The sequence below is a fragment of the Callithrix jacchus genome, chromosome 11 (assembly GCF_049354715.1).
Source record: "Callithrix jacchus isolate 240 chromosome 11, calJac240_pri, whole genome shotgun sequence".
In the NCBI taxonomy this organism is placed as follows: domain Eukaryota; kingdom Metazoa; phylum Chordata; class Mammalia; order Primates; family Cebidae; genus Callithrix; species Callithrix jacchus.
The window spans coordinates 87,476,629-87,496,471 of NC_133512.1; the positions used below are offsets into that span (position 1 = coordinate 87,476,629).

Genomic DNA, 19,843 nt, shown 5'->3' on the forward strand with positions numbered 1-19,843 from the left:
TTTATCTCTGGGAAGAATTGGGTTTTGTTTTGTTTTTGCTTTACCTACTATAAACTATGCCATATTAAACATCTTTATACCTCTTATATTAACAATTATTTTTTGGAGTAAATTCCTATAAGAAAATTTGCTGGATCTTTTAAAAATGTTGGATAGCCTCCAAAGTCACTTTATGAACCTAGCATGATTTTAAATTAAATATTTAAACCTAAAAATATAAAACAAAAAGGTAAACAGTATACTAACTTTACATGGACTATAGATTTTAAAACTTTAAGTAAGGTACTAACAAATAGGATTTAGAAATATATCCAAAGAATAATATACCAAAACTAAATAGAATTTTTACAGAAATGCAAAAATGGTTCTATGTAAGACAGTACACTGATCTTACATATTAACAAATCAAAGACTAAAATCTTACGATGTATCAATAGACCGTGAAAAGGGATTTGAGAAATTCAGTAACCATTTTCTCATTAAAAACAAAAATTCTGGTAGAGAATTGAAGAAAACCTCTTAACGATAATAGACTTTAACAAAAGTTCATAGTAAATATCATAAACTAAAACAAGTTTAGTTAAAATGTAAAATTAGCTAGGTATGCCTGCTTACCAGCATTATCATTTGTCATAAATGGAGGTGTAGCAAATAAGACAAAAACTTGAGAACTTGTACAATTTGGGAAAGAAAACTTCGTTGCGACATGGCTTATGTATTTAGGAATACCAAGAGATTCTAGTAATATAATCCCCAACCAAAAAAAAAGCTATCAGAATTTATGGTCAGGTTACAAAATTCATTTGCTGTCCTTTATTACAGCAAGTAAGTACCTGAAACTAGATATGGTGGGGGTCAAAGTGGGGCAGGGAATTCCATTTAAAATAATGGTAAAAATTATATATTGCTATAGGAATAAGCTTTACAAAAAAAAGGCATAGGATTATGCAGAAAATAATGACGATCTTCTCAAGCAACAAAAGCACATACTGACAAAAGGGATCTAATTAAAGAGCTGCACAGCAAAGGATTCTATCAACAGAGTGAACAGAAAACCTACAGAATGGGAGAGAAATTTTGCAAAATATGCTTCTGACAAAGGTTTAATATCTAGCATCTTTTATAAAGAACTTACATTTAAAAGAAAAAAAAAAACCCATTAAAAACTGGGCAAAGGACATGAACTTTTCCAAAGCAGATATACTTGAGGCCAAACAAGCATATGAAAAAAAAAGCTCAACATCACTGATAATTAGAAAAATGCAAATCAAAACCACAATGAGATAGCATCTCAAACCAATCAGAATGGCTGTTATTAGAAAGTCAAAAAATAACAGATGCTGGTGAGGTTATGGAGCAAAAGGAATGCTTATACACTGCCATCGGCAACCATTGTGGAAGACAGTGTGGCAATTCCTCAGAGACCTAAAAACAGAATTACCATTTGACCCAGCAATCCCATTACTGGTCATATACCCAAAGTAATATAAATTCATTTTGTCGTAAAGAAACGTGTGCATATGTTTATTGCAGCACTATTCACAATAGAAAAGATATGGACTCAATCTAAAAATCAGTGATAGACTAGATGAAGAAAATGTGGCATATATACACCATAAAATACTATACAGCCATGAAAAAGAACAAGCTTTATGTCCTTAGCAAGAATATGGATGGAGCTGAACGCCGTTATTCTTAGCAGACTAACACAGTATCTTAGCAGAAAGCCAAATATCACATGTCACGTATTAGTGGGAGATAATGATGAGAACACATGACACTTAGAGGGGAACAAAACACATTGGGGCCTGTCAGAGGGTGAAGGATGGGAGGACAGGAGAGGATCAGGAAAAATAACTAATGGGTACTAGGCTTAATACATGGGTGATGAAATAATCAGTGCAACACCTGCATGACACAAGTCAGGATCTGACCAATGGAAAGGTGTACTAAATTCCATTCTTAAATAGAAAACTAAATTATTTTAAAAGTAATATATGGATTTGATGCCATTTGAATTATAATCCTGATTACTTTTTCTAATTGGTCAATATTTTTCATAAAATTTATGTGGAAAAAAATACGTGCTTGAAATAACCAAAAAAAAAATACGCGTGTGTGTGTGTGTGTGTGTGTGTGTATGAAAAAACTATTAAGCACAGTGAGGGAGAATTGCCTTACCAGCTAGTACAAGTTGCTTTACAGCCAATGTTAAATAAATGTGGTATATAGAGTAGGCAAAAAATCAGTAGAGCAGCATAGAGAACCAGAATATAGTCTCAGAATATACAAAATATTTTATACAAATATTGGCATAACTGGTTCTATCAAGAAGAAAATTAAATTAGACCTCTGTCACATACAGTATACAGAAATAGATTTCAAGTGGTTTAAAAATGTGAAAAATGACTAAAATTTTAGAAGAAAATATCAGTCTACATGTGCAATATAGGGGTAGGGGGACCATCTTAAATAACACTTTGTGCCCAGAAAATATAAAAAATGGACATTAATGTTTTCAACTGTAGAATGAAACATGTCTTAAAGAACTCTAGTTGGGCAGCCGGTTAGCTCAGTTGGTGAGCTCCTGGTGCTCAACAAAGAACTCTTATAAATTGAAAAGAAAAAGACACTAGATAAAAAATATTTTAGTATATTTGCTCACAAAAGAGCAAATGACCCACAAATATGAAAAGAGTTAGTTCTATCAGTAGTCAGTGGAATTAAAATAATACATTTTCTACCCATCAGACAAAAAAAGAGCTATATGTCTATCATTGGTGATGATATGGATAAAAACACATTCTCATATATGTGTAGAAATTTGGATTGTCACAGGAGTATATATTACAAATTATAAGACCTGCTGTCCCCACCACCACTGCTTAGGAATTTATCCAATAGAAATAAAAGTATCCAGTAGAAATAAAAACATCAGTATGTTAAAATATATATACAGCAATTGTTTTTTTTGTTTTGTTTTGTTTTGTTTTTTGTCTTTTTATTGAGACGGAGTTTCGCCCTTGTTACCCAGGCTCGAGTGCAATGGCGCGATCTCGGCTCACCGCAACCTCCGCCTCCTGGGTTCAGGCAATTCTCCTGCCTCAGCCTCCTGAGTAGCTGGGATTACAGGCACGAGCCACCATGCCCAGCTAATTTTTTGTATTTTTAGTAGAGACGGGGTTTCACCATGTTGACCAGATGGTCTTGATCTCTTGACCTCGTGATCCACCCGCCTCAGCCTCCCAAAGTGCTGGGATTACAGGCTTGATCCACCGCGCCCGGCTATATACAGCAATTCTTATTTCACCTTTTTCGTTGTTGTTGAGTCAGGGTCCTGCTCTGTCACCCAGGCTGGAGTGCAGTGACATAATCACAGCTCGCTGCAGCCTCAATCTCTTGGGCTGAGTAGCTGGGACTACGGGCACATGCCACCACAAAAGACTAATTTTTAAAAGTTTTTTTGTAGAGATGAGGTCTTACATTGTTGCCCGGGCTGGTCTCAAACTCCTGATCTAAAGCCATCCTGCCACCTGAGCCTCCCAAAGCACTAGGATTACAGATACGAGCCACCACGCTCGGTCTTATTTCACCGTTTTTAATGTGTTCCTCCTTTCCCCCAAAAAGGAAACAGCCCAGAAATAGAGAGCTGGAACATCAGTAGTGGATTGGCAGGTTAAATTATGTTCTAATCACATCATGGGACATTGTGCAGCCATTTAAAAAAATGGTGAGAAATATATCAGTTGATTTTTGAGGGATTTCCATAGGATGTTTATGTTGAAAGAAGCCAGATGCAGAGAAGAGTGAGAGTGTGTGTGTGTGTGTGTGTGTGTGTGTGTGTGTGTGTGTGTGTGTGTGTGTACTCCACCCAGGCTGGAGTGTAGTGACATGATCACAGCTCACTGCAGCCTCAATCTCTTGGGCTGAGTAGCTGGGACTACGGGCACATGCCAACAGACTAAATGTGCCACACACACACATTTTCATCCAATTCTTGTAAAATAATGACCAATTGCTTCTTGGCCTTTTAGCTAAGATCAAGTGTAGTAAAATAATGACCAAAAAACTATGTGTGTGTACAAATGTAGGCATGGGTATATCTTTATCTGTAAGATTTTATGACCAGGAAAAAAATTTAGAAGAGTATATCCTGTGTTGTTAGCATGATTTACATGAGAGGAATGGATAAGTCCCACTATGCTAAGGAGTTAAAGACTGAGAGAACTGCAAAAGAAGAAAAGGGGAAATTTTAAAAATAAAGCACAGAATATCAGATTACACATTATGCTTTGTGGATGTGTAATTTAAATTTACATAAATGAATTATGTTTTTAAATATTTAGAAGTCAATTAAAAACAGCTGTCAATGTAGTTTTTAAGAGGCAAGAAGCAGCAGATACTTCAGAGTAGGTAAGATTGTGGGCCCAGGAGTAAGGCAGGGGACACACCGAAGAGGATTCACACCAGACTAAAATCATTCATATAACCACCTAGATTGGAGGTTCTTACAACTTCTGCAGTTTGAGGACCTGGAGTCTGGTATCAGACATTGTAAACTGTTAAGAGTTCTCAAAGCAGCAAACCAACTTGAACAGTGTTTTTAGAGGTTGCATTTTTTTTCACCAGTAGCTAGAAGTTACATTGCGAGAAAATCTCATCTGCACTAGGTGAGAGTAACCTTATTGTATATCAACTCATTTGAAGTATTAATAGTCATACTATATGGTTAAAATATATGCTTGGAGTAGGATTGTTTTATAGTTTTAAGGAAGAAGCTTAAATGAGTATCATGGTGTATCAGTACTGAAATGCTGTATTACTATTTTGTTTCCCAAATTCATTCCATCATCAAAGGTATTGATAACAGAACATGGAGACTTGGGAAATGGAAAGTTTTTGGATCCAAAGAACAGAATCTGTTTTAAATTTGATCACTTAAGAAAGGAGGCAACTGATCCAAGACCCTGTGAAGTAGAAAATGCAATTGAGTCATGGAGAACTTCAGTAGAAACTGCTCTGCGAGCTTATGTAAAAGAACATTACCCGAATGGAGTCTGCACTGTAAGTCATTGGTACCAGCTTTGTGTGTGTGTTTTATGTAAATGTGACTCTAATATCTCCCAAAATTTACAGTAACTTACAGAATTGACAGTGTATAATCTGTCGTTTTTTTCTTAAAGTATATATTTCTAAGAATTTTAATGTTTTTTCAAGAAATTCTGGATAATAAATAAATATAATAGGATGGCTTAAAATGGAGAAATGGTTGTACCTTGATTTAAATCCATGTAGAAATTCTAATACATTGATTAAAGGAGTATGATATGGTGAGATTATGTAATCTTACGTTCATGACTCATCTCTAAGTTTAGATCAAATTTTTTTTATTAAATTACAGAAACAAAATTACTTGGAAGTAAAATTATGTGTTTATTTTATTTATTTACTTATTTATTTTGGTGATGGAATCTCCTTCTGTAGCCCAAGCTAGATTGCAGTGGTGTGATCTTGGCTCACTGTGCAACTTCCACCTCCCAGTTGGAGGTTCAAGCAATTTTCCTGCCTTAGCCCCCCAAGTAGCTGGGATTACGGGCATGCGTCACCACGCCCCGCTATTATTTTTGTATTTTTAGTAGAGACCAGGTTTCACTGTGTTGGCCAGGCTGGTCTTGAACTCTTGACCTCATGATCCACCTGCCTCAGCCTCCCAAGGTGCTGGAATTACAGATGTGAGCCTGTGTATTTTACACTTAACATTTCTTGTGTTTTTTTTGTGTGGTTCTTTCATAGGTTCAGCCTATTTTTATATTTTCAAAAAATACATGCTAGGTGCAGTGGCACATGCCTGAATCCTGGCAGTTTGGGAGGCCAAGGCAGGTGGATCACCTGAGGTCAGGAGTTTGAGACCAGCCTGACCAATATGGTGAGCCCCCGTCTCTACTAAAAATACAAAAATTAGCTGGGTGTGGTGGTGGACACCTATAATTCCAGCTACTCAGGAGGCTGAGACAGGGAGAATCACCTGAACCCAAGAGGCAGGGGTTGCAGTGATCTGAGATTGTGCCACTGCACTCCAGCCTGGGTGACAGAGTGAGACCTTGCTTGTCTCACTCAGAAAAAAGAAAGAAAGAAATGCAACATACGGTAGTAGGAATAAATTTCTTTTTTTTTAATTTTATAATATTATTTGTACCCTGACAAGCTTTTTTGGCACCCCCAATTTGTGCTTCATCCGTGGCCTTTTCCATCACCAGAGTGATCTTTTGAAATGCAAATCAGTTCATCAAAATTCCTGCCTGAAATCCTTCAGAGATTTCCTATAGCACTTAGAGCCCAGGCTTTTGAAGGTGGCTTAAAGACCCTGTGCATGTGACCTCTGCTTACCCCTCCAACCTAACACTACCACATATCCCAGTTTATATGTGCTTTCTCAACATTATTAATATCACCAATAGCATATCCCATTTCTTTCTTGGAAGTTTCTTAGGACAGAAATTGATATGGTCTGCTTAAGTATCTAACTCTAATTATTTGAGAGAGATTGCACCCTAACCTTAAATATCTTATATATTACTTGCATTATAACTTGTTCATAGGATTGTTTTGGAGGAATAACTCAACAAGAGTAAGAGAGTACTTGTTAGAGAGTCCTCATTTGTTCTAGAGGATTGAAAGGCACAAATTACTACTTTTAAAGCAGTAGGCGGGGGGGTGAAATAACATTGTGATACATCACAGGCATTCTCTTAACAACCTTTCTTAGTTATAAGTAAATTCGTTTGTTCCAATACTTTTAAATGACTAGAGAAACAGTAGCCCCTAATATTGTGAAGTCAACAAAGATGATAATCACAAGCCAGGTCCAGTTTTTACTTGCATGGAAACAGCTAGATTAGCATCTGTATGTTTAAAATAAATTATCTACTTACGAAAGTAGATTATCTAGAATGTTTATAAATATTTTAGAGTATAACTAATTTTAATAAATTATATTTCATTTAGTGTCCTCTTTTGTGGTCTAATAATTTGATTAGGTATGAGTATTTGAGAACATGTTTTTCTAGCTACTATATTGGAATGGTGGCCTACTTTGTATTTTATGTGTTCTTGTCAAAGTACTGTACAATTTGCAGTATTTTATAGATGTTTCAAATTGGGCATTCCATGGCCCTAAATTCACTCTTATGCTTCTTTTCTTTGCCAATAAGGTATATGGCAAAAAAATAGATGGACAGCAAACCATTATTGCATGCATAGAAAGCCATCAGTTCCAAGCAAAAAACTTTTGGTAAGTTAAAAGTTTGGGTTTTGGGGAGTTTGGGCATTGATTTAAATCTTTGTAGTTCTTGCTTTGGCTACATCTTGTTTGTTTATGATTAAGAACAATCTAGACATGATATAAAATTTTAGCCTTTTGATATAAGGATGGTAAATATGGTCCAACAGCCTAATCATTAAAGGTAGTGGTAAATCCATTGACAGTCAGTGAAGAGAGTGTGGGACTAGCAAACAGCATCCTGAGGGAGCATGTGTGCCTGTGAGAACACCAGTTGGCAGTCCATATGCTCATTCTGTGAAGGGGCTGTTCCTGAATGAAACTTATGTGGAGGAGGAGAACAGAGGTAATTATAGAGCAAAAAATGTTGCTGCTTTTGTGAACTTTGTGACTCTGAAATAGAGGATTGCTTTGTACTTGGTTACCCAATGTGAGGAAGTAATGACATGTTTTATACAATGAGGCAGATTACAATCATGCCTTCTAATTTTGTATACAAATCATTCCATTATTCCTTATAAACATCAAGTTGTCAGGAGCACTGATTACCCTACTAATCTTGGACCTTTGACGAGTTGTTGATCCTTTTTATTCTTAGGCAAGACTATTTCTGAGACAGCATCTGTTATAAAATTCTGAGGTTCTTTGAGACTTCACAAGTTCACAATTGAATGAAGTCTTTTTATCCCTCCTTAACATGCTGAGGTCACCAAAATAAGTATAGTCATAAAATTTACATTTTAGTATATTAGTCTTTGACTCAAGTTAGTTGGTGGTGCTATTAAGGATAAAGTGACAGATAACCTCTGTGGGCCAGTTGGGTTCATGGCCCAAGGTTGCTCCACTACTTAGCCATCTCAGAAATAAATGCAAGATTGCAAGGTTAACCAAGAATATTTGGAGGAAGTCAGATTTATCATCACTGAAGGAGAATCAATCCCATATGTAAACATATGCCTTAATGACAAGCCAAAGTTCCCTAAAGGTTCCTGCATGTAGAGTTCCTTTTATGGACTTAATATAAGTGTAGTTTCTCTATGGTATATCTAAAATCTCGTAGCATTAATCTGCTAGAATCCTGAAGCAATCAATATTTATAAAATTATTGCTAATTTATGTTATTTTGCCAGGAAATACATAATAAAATCAATCTTGTTGAGATGGAACTACTGCTAGAAGAAAACTGTTGTTCATTTTTCTTTATAATACATTGGAGATGTTATAAGAAATTTACAAATTTGTCTTTTTAAAATATAATTCCTTTGAGCTTTAACATATATTAAAAAAAAGAAAATGTCTGTCCTTGAGTTTTACTTTCTTTTTAGAGACAGAGTCTTGCTATCTTGCCTGGGCTGGCCTCAAATACCTGGGTTCAAGTGATCCTCCTGCCTCAGCCTCCCGAGTAGCTGGAACTACAGGTTCACACCACTGTGCTTGACTTGTCATTGAGTTTTCTGTTCTCACTATTTCACTTTACGTGGGTAATTTTTCCTAAACCATCACTATGAGCATTGTATCACTTCAGTTAATGACTTTCACTCTCTGGAAAAAATATATTTTATATGCTTTGATAGGATTTTTCCAGTGATAATATCATGTCACAATAGTCTCAGTAAAATCTAAATACAAAGAACTATACTTCAAGCTACACATCTGTAATATTAGCACTTTAGGAGACCAAGGCAGTAGGATGACCAGAGGCCAGGAGTTCAAGAAGCCTGGGCAACATAGTGTAAGACCCCATCTCTAGAAAAAAAAAAATTAGCCAGACATGAAGGTGTGTGCCTATAGTCCTGGCGACTTGGGAGGCTGAGGCAAGAGGATATCTTGAGCCCAGGAGTTCAAGTGTGCAGTGAGCTATGATCATACCACTGCACTTCAGCCTGGGTGACAAAGCAAGACCCTGTCTCTAGAAGAAAAAAAAGAAAGATATTTAGTTCATCTAAAATATAAGTAGAGTAAAAATCAGAAGCAACTAGTCTTGGATGTTTCTTAGATTTCAGCGGAGACCTTCTTTTCTTGGTTTCTACCATTTCTCCAGCCTCAAGCAGTATTAGGGGCTTAATATTAAATGTTTGTTGAGTGAATACGTATTTGTAATTACAGAGTTCATGAAAGAGGGGCAGAGTATAAGTAAAGGCTAGGACATATTGGCCATTTACTCTGCCAGTGAAAGACTACTATCTACTCAGTGTCATTTACTGTTACAATAGTAATTGATGCCTTTGGAAGAGTCTTTTGAAATAGTTCCCAATTTGGTACCCTTCTTGGTTTGGAATTCTTTTTTTCTTTTCTTTTCACAATCCATGATGATATAAGTGTATGTTACCTTAATCAGTATTGTATATGCTTATAACTCACTAGTTGGCTTGGTACTAATACCTCAATAAAAGGAATGCTTCTTTTAGGATCATGAAACAAAAATAAATAAACCTCCATGTTATTTTTCCAACCAAGCTTCTTTGAAAAATCTTGGATGAGTCACTTAAATCAAGACATGTTCTAAAATTATCTTTTATTTTGTAGAACATATACATTGTTCTAATAATAATTTTCAAATATTCAGTGTAACTTTAAGTATGAGAATACAAATTGAGTATCTCTTATCCAAAATGCTTAGGACTGGAAGTCTTGTATTTCAAATTTTTAAATATTTACATCATACTGGTTTAGCATACCTAATTCAAACATTAAAAATTCAGAATGCTCCAATAATCATTTCCTTTGAGCATTGTGTCAGTGCTCAAAAAGTTGCAGATTTTGAAGCATTTCAGGTTCTTGGGTTAGGAAGACTCAACTTCTGTAGGCTTTATGATTGGGTGGACTGCATGAATAGTGAACTCAGAAATCATTGTCTAGCAAAAGCCTGTATAGTGATTCATTACCTTGTGAGTATTACATACTATTGAAAAAAGCTAACATATCAGAATGTCCTTAGTGTGCAGAGAGCAGAGACCAAAAAACGTTACCATGGAAAGTTTGTCAGAAAAATAGAATGTCAGAAGCTAAACTACTCATCCAGAATTTATTTTAAAAATAAGATAAAAAATTCACTGGTAGACAAAAATTAATAACATACCAGTGGTTCGTAATTTCTCAGTTTCAAACCATGAATATGTATTTATAATGCCAAAAATCATTTCAGGAGCAGAGAAGGTGGATATTCCTTTTATCTGGAGACTTTAAATATAAAATTGGAAAATGTTTAAAAACTCGTGTTAGTAACTGTAGCCCTTTATTTCCAGATACCAAAACCTCTTTAGAGTGTTGTATAACATTTACTATCTAGTCTTTCTACATTGTATCGTATTTTGTAACGTTCCGTAGATGTTAAACTACACTGAGTATATTTATAAAATCAGTATCATCTACTGAACGATAATCTAAACATTTATTCCATTGATGTTGGAAATACAAGTGATTCAGTTGAAGAAATAGCTCAAAATTTTTCTCCAAAGTAGTTTTCAATTGAGTTTTGTATTGGTTTTTGTTTTGTTTTGTTTTGTTTTAAGGCTAGTCAAGTGGAAAAGGAACAAAGAAACCTGTAACTGACTGTGATCAGTTAGTGGCAAACAGCACTGCAGGCACACCAGCCTGAATTGTATTTTAAGCCTTAGATTTAGAATTCTGGCATTAAATCCATTATGTAAGTTTTTATCTGTAAGGGTGAAGATTAAATTAAATATATATCATAACTGGACTTAAACTTTTGATTCTTTTTAAGTGATTAAAAATTAATGTCCCGTGTTTATCCCCCACACTCTCTCATACTGTAGCATGAAATAAATCTAAAACTTAAAATTCATTCAAATTATTTTCCCTACCTTATTTACAGCTGCTGTTTTTATTTTTAAGGAATGGTCGTTGGAGGTCAGAATGGAAGTTTACAATCACTCCTTCAACCACTCAAGTGGTTGGCATCTTGAAAATTCAGGTATGAAATAAAAAGAATTTGTTCACTAATCTTCAGATGATTCTGAACAGAGAAGCAACTAATTCCTGACTTTACATTTTCATAGTACATCATATAAATTTCTTTTCTAGGTCTTTGTTTTGGGGTAATGGGGAAAAGAGTAGTGCTGTTTTAAATCTTTTAAATAAGCTTGCAGTTCATTCCCTAGTCATCAGAAATCTGCAAGGATAGCTGACAGATTATAAAACAGCTAAAATTAGATGATGCCATTTGGTCTGCTCTTCAGATACAGTTTGTTCATGTAGGCATCTTCAGAGTTTGAGTTGTGTACTTTCTCTCCTCTGAATTAGGTGGAGTTTGGTGAAGTATAATAATATATATGCTTGTGTGTAGTTGTATAAATATATATTACATGGGTGTATTAACGTGTATGTATTACTTATTACATACATCTTTTAAATATCTTCTGTATTCATATTTGGCTTGTTACATGAAGCCTACTAGAATTGGATTCTTTGACTCTTCATGTAAGCTTAGATGTTTATATAGAAGAATGTTTGATAACTAAGACCAAGAATCTGAATATAAGTATTACTAAATAAGTTAGAGGAATACATTGACTAATATTTTTATGCTTTGGTTCACTTACTTGTCTAGTACATTTATTGAGCATCTATCATGAAAGATACTGTGCTAAGCAGCTGTAAAGGAATAAGAATGAATCAGACTGTTGCTTAGGCATCTGACTGCACTATAGATTTCTAGTCTTATATCCCATTGCTTTTTTTCGTCTTGGTGCCTGTCCCTTAGGAAGGAGAGAATAGAAGTTAAGAGTGTGGATATTGAAACCAGACTTGCTGAGTTTGAGTCCCAGCTCTGCCAGTTAATAATTGTGTGACATCAGGAAGTCTTTTTGTTTCTTCATCTTTGAAGAAAAAAATTAAAAAGCTTATACGACTATTTGAAGATTAGTTAATATGGCTAAAAGGGTTAGAACAGAGACAGATACCAACTACTCGATGAATGGTAGTCATTATTTGTCAGCATTATTCTTTCTTTACTTAGGCCTCAGTGGCTCTTACCTGGATAATTACAGCAGTTTCTAAAATAATGCCCCTTGCAGGGCCAAAGCTTACTGAGAGCAAGGATTGTCTGGTTTACAGTACGATCTTCAGCATTTAGCATAGTACCTAGCATATGATTGTTGTTTTGTTGAATTGCTGGACTCTGACATTCACACTGCCGTCAAAAAGATAATTTTTAAAATTTAAATGTGGATAGGTTACTTGATTATGTAAGACCATTTAGTGGTACACTGTCATCTACCAGATCGTCCAGACATACTTGCATGACATACAAGGCCCAGATTTGACTGGTTTGCTCCCTGTATATATTTCTCCAGCTATATTACTCTCCTCAACTTCACATACCTCTAGTCCTTTCTGAAATATGCTGAAGTTCTTTTTTAACCCTCAGAGAGAATCTGGAGTACTGCTGACATACTTTTCTTAACCTTTACCATGTTGTGCTGAAATATGAGATCAGGGACTGTGTCTTTTTAAAAGCCATGTACCCTCATAACCTTATGTAGTAGCAGTATTTATAGCACCCACTCAGTTAATGTTTGTTGAGTACATTTGTGTCTGAGTTTGGGGAATTAAATGATTGGTGGAAATAAACAAAAAAGGAGCAGGGTTGGGAGGGAATATTGTCAGCTCAAATTTGGACATCTTGGTTTTAGGTACTAGTAGAATGAATGACCATGAGACAAAAATGTTCAGCAGTCAGGTCAATAGAAGCCTTGCCTGAATAACTACAGGAATATTTCTAACTAGTTTCCTCACTAGGCTGAGGGCAGGGAGAGTCTTGCTGGAGTTCAAAAGTTCTAGAGCTCAGCAGAGAAGTCTAGACTAGAGCTGAAATTTGTAGTCAGTTTGCATCGATATGCTTGTTGAAGCAGTGAGCATCTTCATTCCTGTGATGTGGTTTCTGTAATTTCTTTTCCTAATAGGTTCATTATTATGAAGATGGTAATGTTCAGCTAGTGAGTCATAAAGATATACAAGATTCCCTAACAGTGTCTGTAAGTAATTAATTCCACAATAAAATTTAACCTAATACCTCTGTGAAACCAGAACAATTTTGGAATGAACATTTTAAGTTATGTTTCTGTTTCAGATTAAAGTGTTTTCTGATAGATTAAAGTAATTGTAAACCTGTACGTAACTATTTTGCAGCTTTATTGAGATATCATTTGTATACCATTCTGTTCCCGTATTTAAAGTATAAGCTTCACATTTTTTTTGTATGTTACAGCGTTGGACAGCAGTCACCACAATTTTTTAGAACATTTTCGTGCTCCTTAAAAGAGACCCTGTACCATTAGCAATCATTCTCCATTCTACCCAGCCCTTACCCCGCCCTAGGCATTGGCTAATCTACTTTCTGGCTCTGTAGATTTGCTTGTGTTGGACATTTTATATAAATATAATTATAATATTTAGTCTTTCATGACTGGCTTCTTTCATTTAACATGTTTGCAACGTTCATCCTTTTTGGAGCATGTATTAGTACTTTTTTCCTTCTTATGCCAAATAATACTCGATTGTATGGACACACCACATTTTATCCCTTCTTCTGTTGGTGGACATTACTGTTTTCTACTTTTTGCTGCTATGTGTACTATTTTTTGCATAGACGTTTTAATTTCTTTTTGGTATATACATAGGAGTGGAATTGCTGGGTCATGTGGTAACTATGTTTAACCTTTTGAAGAACTGCCCGACTTTTTTCCATTTTATAGTTTTACCAGCAGTGTATAAGAGTTTCCATTTTTCAACTTTTTTTTCCAAAATGTGTCCTGTTGATGATAGCCATCCTAGTCAGTATGAAGTAGTGTTTTACTTTGGTTTTTATTTACGTTTTCTTGATGCTAATGATTTTGAGCATCTTTTCATGTGCTATTTGTCTATTTTCATGACCATTTGTCTGTCTTTTAGGGGGAAATACCTATTCAGATCCTTTGGCCATTTCCTGATTATTCATATTTGTATTATTGAGTTCATATATTCTGAATACAAGTCCAGTGTATCACATACGTGATTTCAATATTTTCATCCTTCTGTGTGGTGTTTTTTTTACTTTATTGATATTGTTTGCAAAACAGAAGATTTTGGTTTTGATTTCTCTTTGTCACATGAGATTTGATATATTAATAGAAACTATTGCCTACCTAAGATTGTGTTCTTAATAGAAGACTCCCATGTTCTAAAAGTATTATATTTTAGTCTTACATTTAGGTGTGTGACCTTGTACCTAACTTTTAAATTGTATCGTACCTTTTCATTTCAGTAGCTATTTGGATCATGATTAAATGAAGTTTTTTTTAAGCTCATCTTTCAAATTTAGGAATTTTTGAACTTGGTTTTATTTCTCCACAGAATTATTTCACACATTCATTCCATTGTATGTGCAATTGTTTCCTTGTTGATTTTTTTTTTTTTTTTTTTTTTTTTTTTTGAGACAGGACCTGGCTCTGTCACCCAGGCTGGCATAATAATCTCAGCTCACTGCATCCTCTGCCTCTAGGACTCAAGCTATTCTCCCACCTCTGCCTCTGCCTCTGCCTCTGCCTCTTGAGTAACTGAGACTACAGGCATGCCACCACACCTAGCTAATTTATTTTTTTTGGTAGAGATGGGGTTTCACCATATTGCCCAGCTAGTCTTGGACTCCTGGGCTCATGCAGGATACCCACCTTGGCCTCCAAGTGTTTGGTTTTTGTTGTTTTTTTTTTTGCCCTATGGATATTGACAGTATAACCTTAACAGTGACGTTTTCTCATCTTTTTGTGTCATGTACCTAAAAGTATCCATATTATAAACATCAACTGCTTATATACAAAATAAGCTAATTTACAAATATTAAAGAAAAATGTATTTTTGACTCAAGCATTTAATTTTAAGAAACATGTATGAATGTGTTAAGCCAGATGCTACCTAAGAAGATAAGCTATATATTTATATATAAACATATATATTCATGTATGTATTTTTTTGAGACAGGGTCTCACTTTTGCCCAGGCTTGGAATGCAGTAGTGTGAACACAGCTCACTGCAGCCTTGACATCCTGGGCTCAAGCAATCCTCCTGCCTCAGCCTTTCTAGTAGCTGGGATTACAGGCATGTGCCACCACTCCCAGCTAATTTATTTTTTGTAGAGATGGGGGTCTCACCATATTGCCCAGGCTGGTCTCAAACCTTGGCCTCAAGCAACCCTTCTACCTTGGCCTCCCAAAATGCTGGGATTACAGGCATGAGCCACCACCCCCAGCCCCTGAAGCTATATTTTTAAAAATTTTTCATTAGCACTTAAGTGATTTCTGCTTTGACCTAATTGGTACTCTCCTTGCAAAATTTACCAGTGAAGAAAACTTACTAATGTCTGGTTTTCTATGAGATGTTCTATTCTATATAGTTATATATTGTATGTAATAACTGCATTCAATATTATTCACATAACAAGGTTACTTGGGTGCCGTCTTATTTGGGGAGTTTGGCATTGAACAAAGATGCTTCCTGGCTGGGTGTGGTGGCTCATATCCGTAATCCTATCACTTTGGGAAGCTGAGGTGGGTGGATCACTTGAGGTCAGAAGTTTAAGACCAGACTGGCCAACATGGTGAAACCTCATCTCTACTAAAAATACAAAAACCTGTCTCTACTCAAAGTACAAAAATTAGAGGGGTGTGGTGGCACACACCTGTAGTCCCAGCTATTCGGGTGGCTGAGGCACTAAAATTGCTTGAACCTGGGAGGCGGAGATTACAGTAAACCGAGATCACACCACTTCACTCCAGCCTGTGCAACAGGGTGAGACCCTGTCTCAAAAAAAAAAAAAAAAGATGCTTTCTAAGAGAAATGTGTGGTTTTGAGAGATGGTGATAGTAATTAAACTTGACTAATATGCCAGTTTGTGCTCAGTTTTTTTTAGGAATAACCATTTTTACTCTAAGGAGGTTTTCATTGTTTCATATTTTTACACCATATATATAAAGTGTAAGGTATTCAAGAATTTTACATTAACACTTTATTTTTAAAATTCAGATTTCTGTTAACTTTACTATTAGGAAAAGCAAACAAATTCATCTATTGACACGTGAAAAAATAAAATCTAGAAAAAAAAAATCCAGAAAAAATACGTTCTTCCTGATTAGTGATTTTATTTTTTGTTATCACTGTTCTGTTACGTGATGTTCTGTAAATATTTAGCAGTATTTAAAGAATCACCAGTTAGAAATCTGTACCAAACTTCTTACCTATAAATGTTGTCTGTTGGAATGCATGTGCAGTGTTTAAAATTGAACTTTTCATCAATGTGTTTATCATTCAGATTTCACTCTCCTTAGCCAGCTTAACACTGAAACCAGGCTTATTCTATAGACTTTTAAAATAATTTTACCTATTTCCCCTTTAGTCTTAGAATAATTGATCTTACAGTATTTTGCTTTGATATAATTTTCATCTATGTTATTTATTATAACAGCCATACTGTATATTTTTAAATAATAGTGGTTTAGTTTTAAATTACTATTTTATTTTGTTTTTTTATTCAGAATGAAGTGCAGACAGCAAAAGAATTTATAAAGATTGTAGAAGCTGCAGAAAATGAATACCAGGTATGATTTTTTAAAATATTATATAAGCTACACTGACGTATGAATTAATGGCACTGAAATTTTACTTTCAGCCATAAGCCTGAATTTTTCCATTGCATAAGTTAAGAGTCTTTTTATTGTATGTCTGCTTTTAACACAAGGACAGACTTACTAAGGTATAGGCAGAAAGAGTGGCAAATAAATTGAATTCCATTAATATTTTGTATACTAAGACTAAGTTTTAGCCAACTATAATTTCTGAGTACAGATTGAGTATCCCTGATCTGAATTGCTTGGGACCAGAAGTGTTTCAGATTTCAGATTTTTTTTGGATTTTGGAATATTTGCATTGTATATCTACCAGTCAAGCTTCCGTAATCTGAAAATTAGAAATCTTCATCAATGCTCCAATGAGCATTCCCTTTGAGCATCATGTTGACGCTTGAAAAGTTTCAGGCTTTGGAGCATTTGGATTTTTCAAGAAGGGATGCTTAACCTGTATCAGTCAAAATATGCCAGACTTTAAATGGCTATTTTGTTTCTGGTTGGAAATTTTAATTCAGGCTGTGTTGTACCATTTGGAATATGTGTTATCTGCTTAGATCACATTTATTTTGTATTTTACTTCTTATGTTATTTATCAGATTGTAAACTACACTCCTGAATTTAAGCATTTAATTTGTGAATTGGACAAGTTTTTGCTTCTTAAAAATAGTAATCTATAAATTGTTCTGAGATACTAAATTCAAAATGAGGACACAAATATTAAATCTAATTTATAATTTTGTTTCACTAGGCTGCTTAAATAAAAGTTGTTCTGAAAACATCTGTGTGCTTTATAAATTGTTCTGTGCCTTTGCTTTACTTTAAACTTCTGTTGTTTTTCATAGACTGCCATCAGTGAGAATTATCAGACAATGTCGGACACTACTTTCAAAGCCTTACGTCGACAATTGCCAGTTACACGCACTAAGATTGATTGGAACAAGATCCTTAGCTACAAGATTGGCAAAGAGATGCAGAATGCATAAGATGAACATTGCATGACCGGATCATTTTAGTGTCTTTGCGTTAAAAAATTATTGCAAAAGTATTCTGAACTGTCAAGCTGCCCAGTCAGATGGGCTATTGCCATTTAAAATCACTGTAATTAATTAGTTTGATTAGAGCACAAGGCTTAGCTAATCAACCATTTTTCATTTTGTTTGTTCTAAGAGGATTGAAAATCAGTTTAAATGTCTTTCTGTTAGGCCTTTCTTTCTTACAATGAAGAGATGATTCTTCTAGTTTATGGTTAAAAGTTTTCAAAGTGTTTCAAAAATATTTTACTAACTGTAATCCTAAAATTGTTGTCTTTTGGTTTATGAAATGGGTAATTTTGATATTTCCCCAATTCTTTTTAATGGGGTCAATAATGGACATTCTAGATTAAGGTGGTTGATGGATTTAGCCATATATGCTGCTAAAGAAATTGTCTACCTTTTCTTCCTCACCTGTTCCATTTATGTAAGGTTGAGATTAGAGGGAAAACATTTTCTATATCAATTGTGTTTAAACCTTTCAAGAAGGTTATTTAGCTGGCTTAGTGTTTAACTAAATTTTTTTTAAACAAGGCAAGGTCTAATGCTGTTTTGAGATTCTGAAATTAAATGAAACTACTTATTTCAGAAATGCATTTAATGCTTTTTTCTTGTGACAGTTACGCAAATCAGCTTGAATTCCATATGTCCCTGAGTTATTTTTATCATAAAGCCACAAGTGTATTAACAAGGCAAATTGTAATATATATAATCCTGAACTCATGACCATGTCTCAGTTTATTTTTTTTTCTTCGATTGAAAAGTACTGAAATTCAGTGTGACATTGAAATACAAATTTTCCTATTTATTTGAGTAGAAAATCACTTACCAGTGAGTCATATATATTTTAAAATACTTTCTTTGGATATTGTAATTCTTAACTGGTTGTAAATTAGAAAAGCTGGGATTACATATGGTGTGTGGTTACAGTCTAAATTTTTTCATCCTCCTATGCATCATAAGCATGTTTGTAATATTTTAAAAAAATAGTTCTACTGATACTACAGGAATTTCAAGCCTGTGGTGAATGTTAGTATTTACCATAGGGAGTAAAGTGGAGTTATGGTTTCATTCAATAGAGTATTGCTTATTATACTTGAGTGGAATCCTTTCCTCACATACTCCTGCAGATATCTGGGCCTGGATTTTTTTTTTCTTTTTTTTAAGAAAAACACTTTTATTATGTATGATAAAATATTTCATTAGCTTGAATTGTATAGGTTTTTTAAAATTCTCTCAATGAAAGCATGTTTAATTTCCTTTTAAAGTCACTGTTGGGCTTTGAAAGCATTGAGAATATAATATGAAATTACGATCTTTTGGCTAAATCATCTTTTCTTTAGTTGTAAAATTAGTTTTGGCACATTGGGATTCCTAAAGTAAATGAATTGGTAACATTAATTATCAGTTCCTTTTTAAAATATATATATTTGAGAGTTTGATGATGGTGAACTAAATACTAGACTAATTGGTAAGCTTAGTTGTATCAGTTAGGCTATCATGAGTTTGTATCCCATGAAGGTCATCAATTACTTGTCTCTTTTTTAGTCTGGAATGCATTATTGAAAATATATGCAACTGCTTTTAAGGTGATGTGCTTGTGAGATGGAAGGTCTATCAAAAATAATTTAGAACAGTCTGAAATGATTGCACAGAGTAGACTAGTTTTTTATAGTGTAACAATGGCATTTATTAAAGTGAAAGAAAAGTAGAAATCAGTATCCTGTAGCTTAGGGATGTAGTTTTAATAGGAGCCATTATGGCTGCTTTGCTGAGTAGGCTGAAGTGTGATGGCAAAGGCACAATCAGGGAGAACAGCTGGGAGACTACCGCAGTAATCTAGTTGAGAGAGCATGCTGGCTCAGACCCAGGTGGTGGTTGTAGAGATGGTATGAAGCAGTGAGGTCTGGAGAAGG

General features: G+C 34.7%; 1 protein-coding gene across 1 annotated transcript in view; it reads left to right on the forward strand.

Annotated features, from left to right (window-relative positions):
- Positions 1-19,242, forward strand: part of CAPZA2 (capping actin protein of muscle Z-line subunit alpha 2) — a 54,657-nt gene extending 35,415 nt beyond the window's left edge. The window contains exons 5-10 of the mRNA XM_002751770.6: positions 4,858-5,064; positions 7,212-7,291; positions 11,135-11,213; positions 13,204-13,275; positions 16,807-16,869; positions 17,739-19,242. Coding sequence (XP_002751816.1) covers positions 4,858-5,064; positions 7,212-7,291; positions 11,135-11,213; positions 13,204-13,275; positions 16,807-16,869; positions 17,739-17,879 — 642 coding nt within the window. The 3' untranslated portion in view covers positions 17,880-19,242. The remainder of the gene's footprint in view (positions 1-4,857; positions 5,065-7,211; positions 7,292-11,134; positions 11,214-13,203; positions 13,276-16,806; positions 16,870-17,738) is intronic.
- The last annotated feature ends 601 nt before the right edge of the window (positions 19,243-19,843 follow it).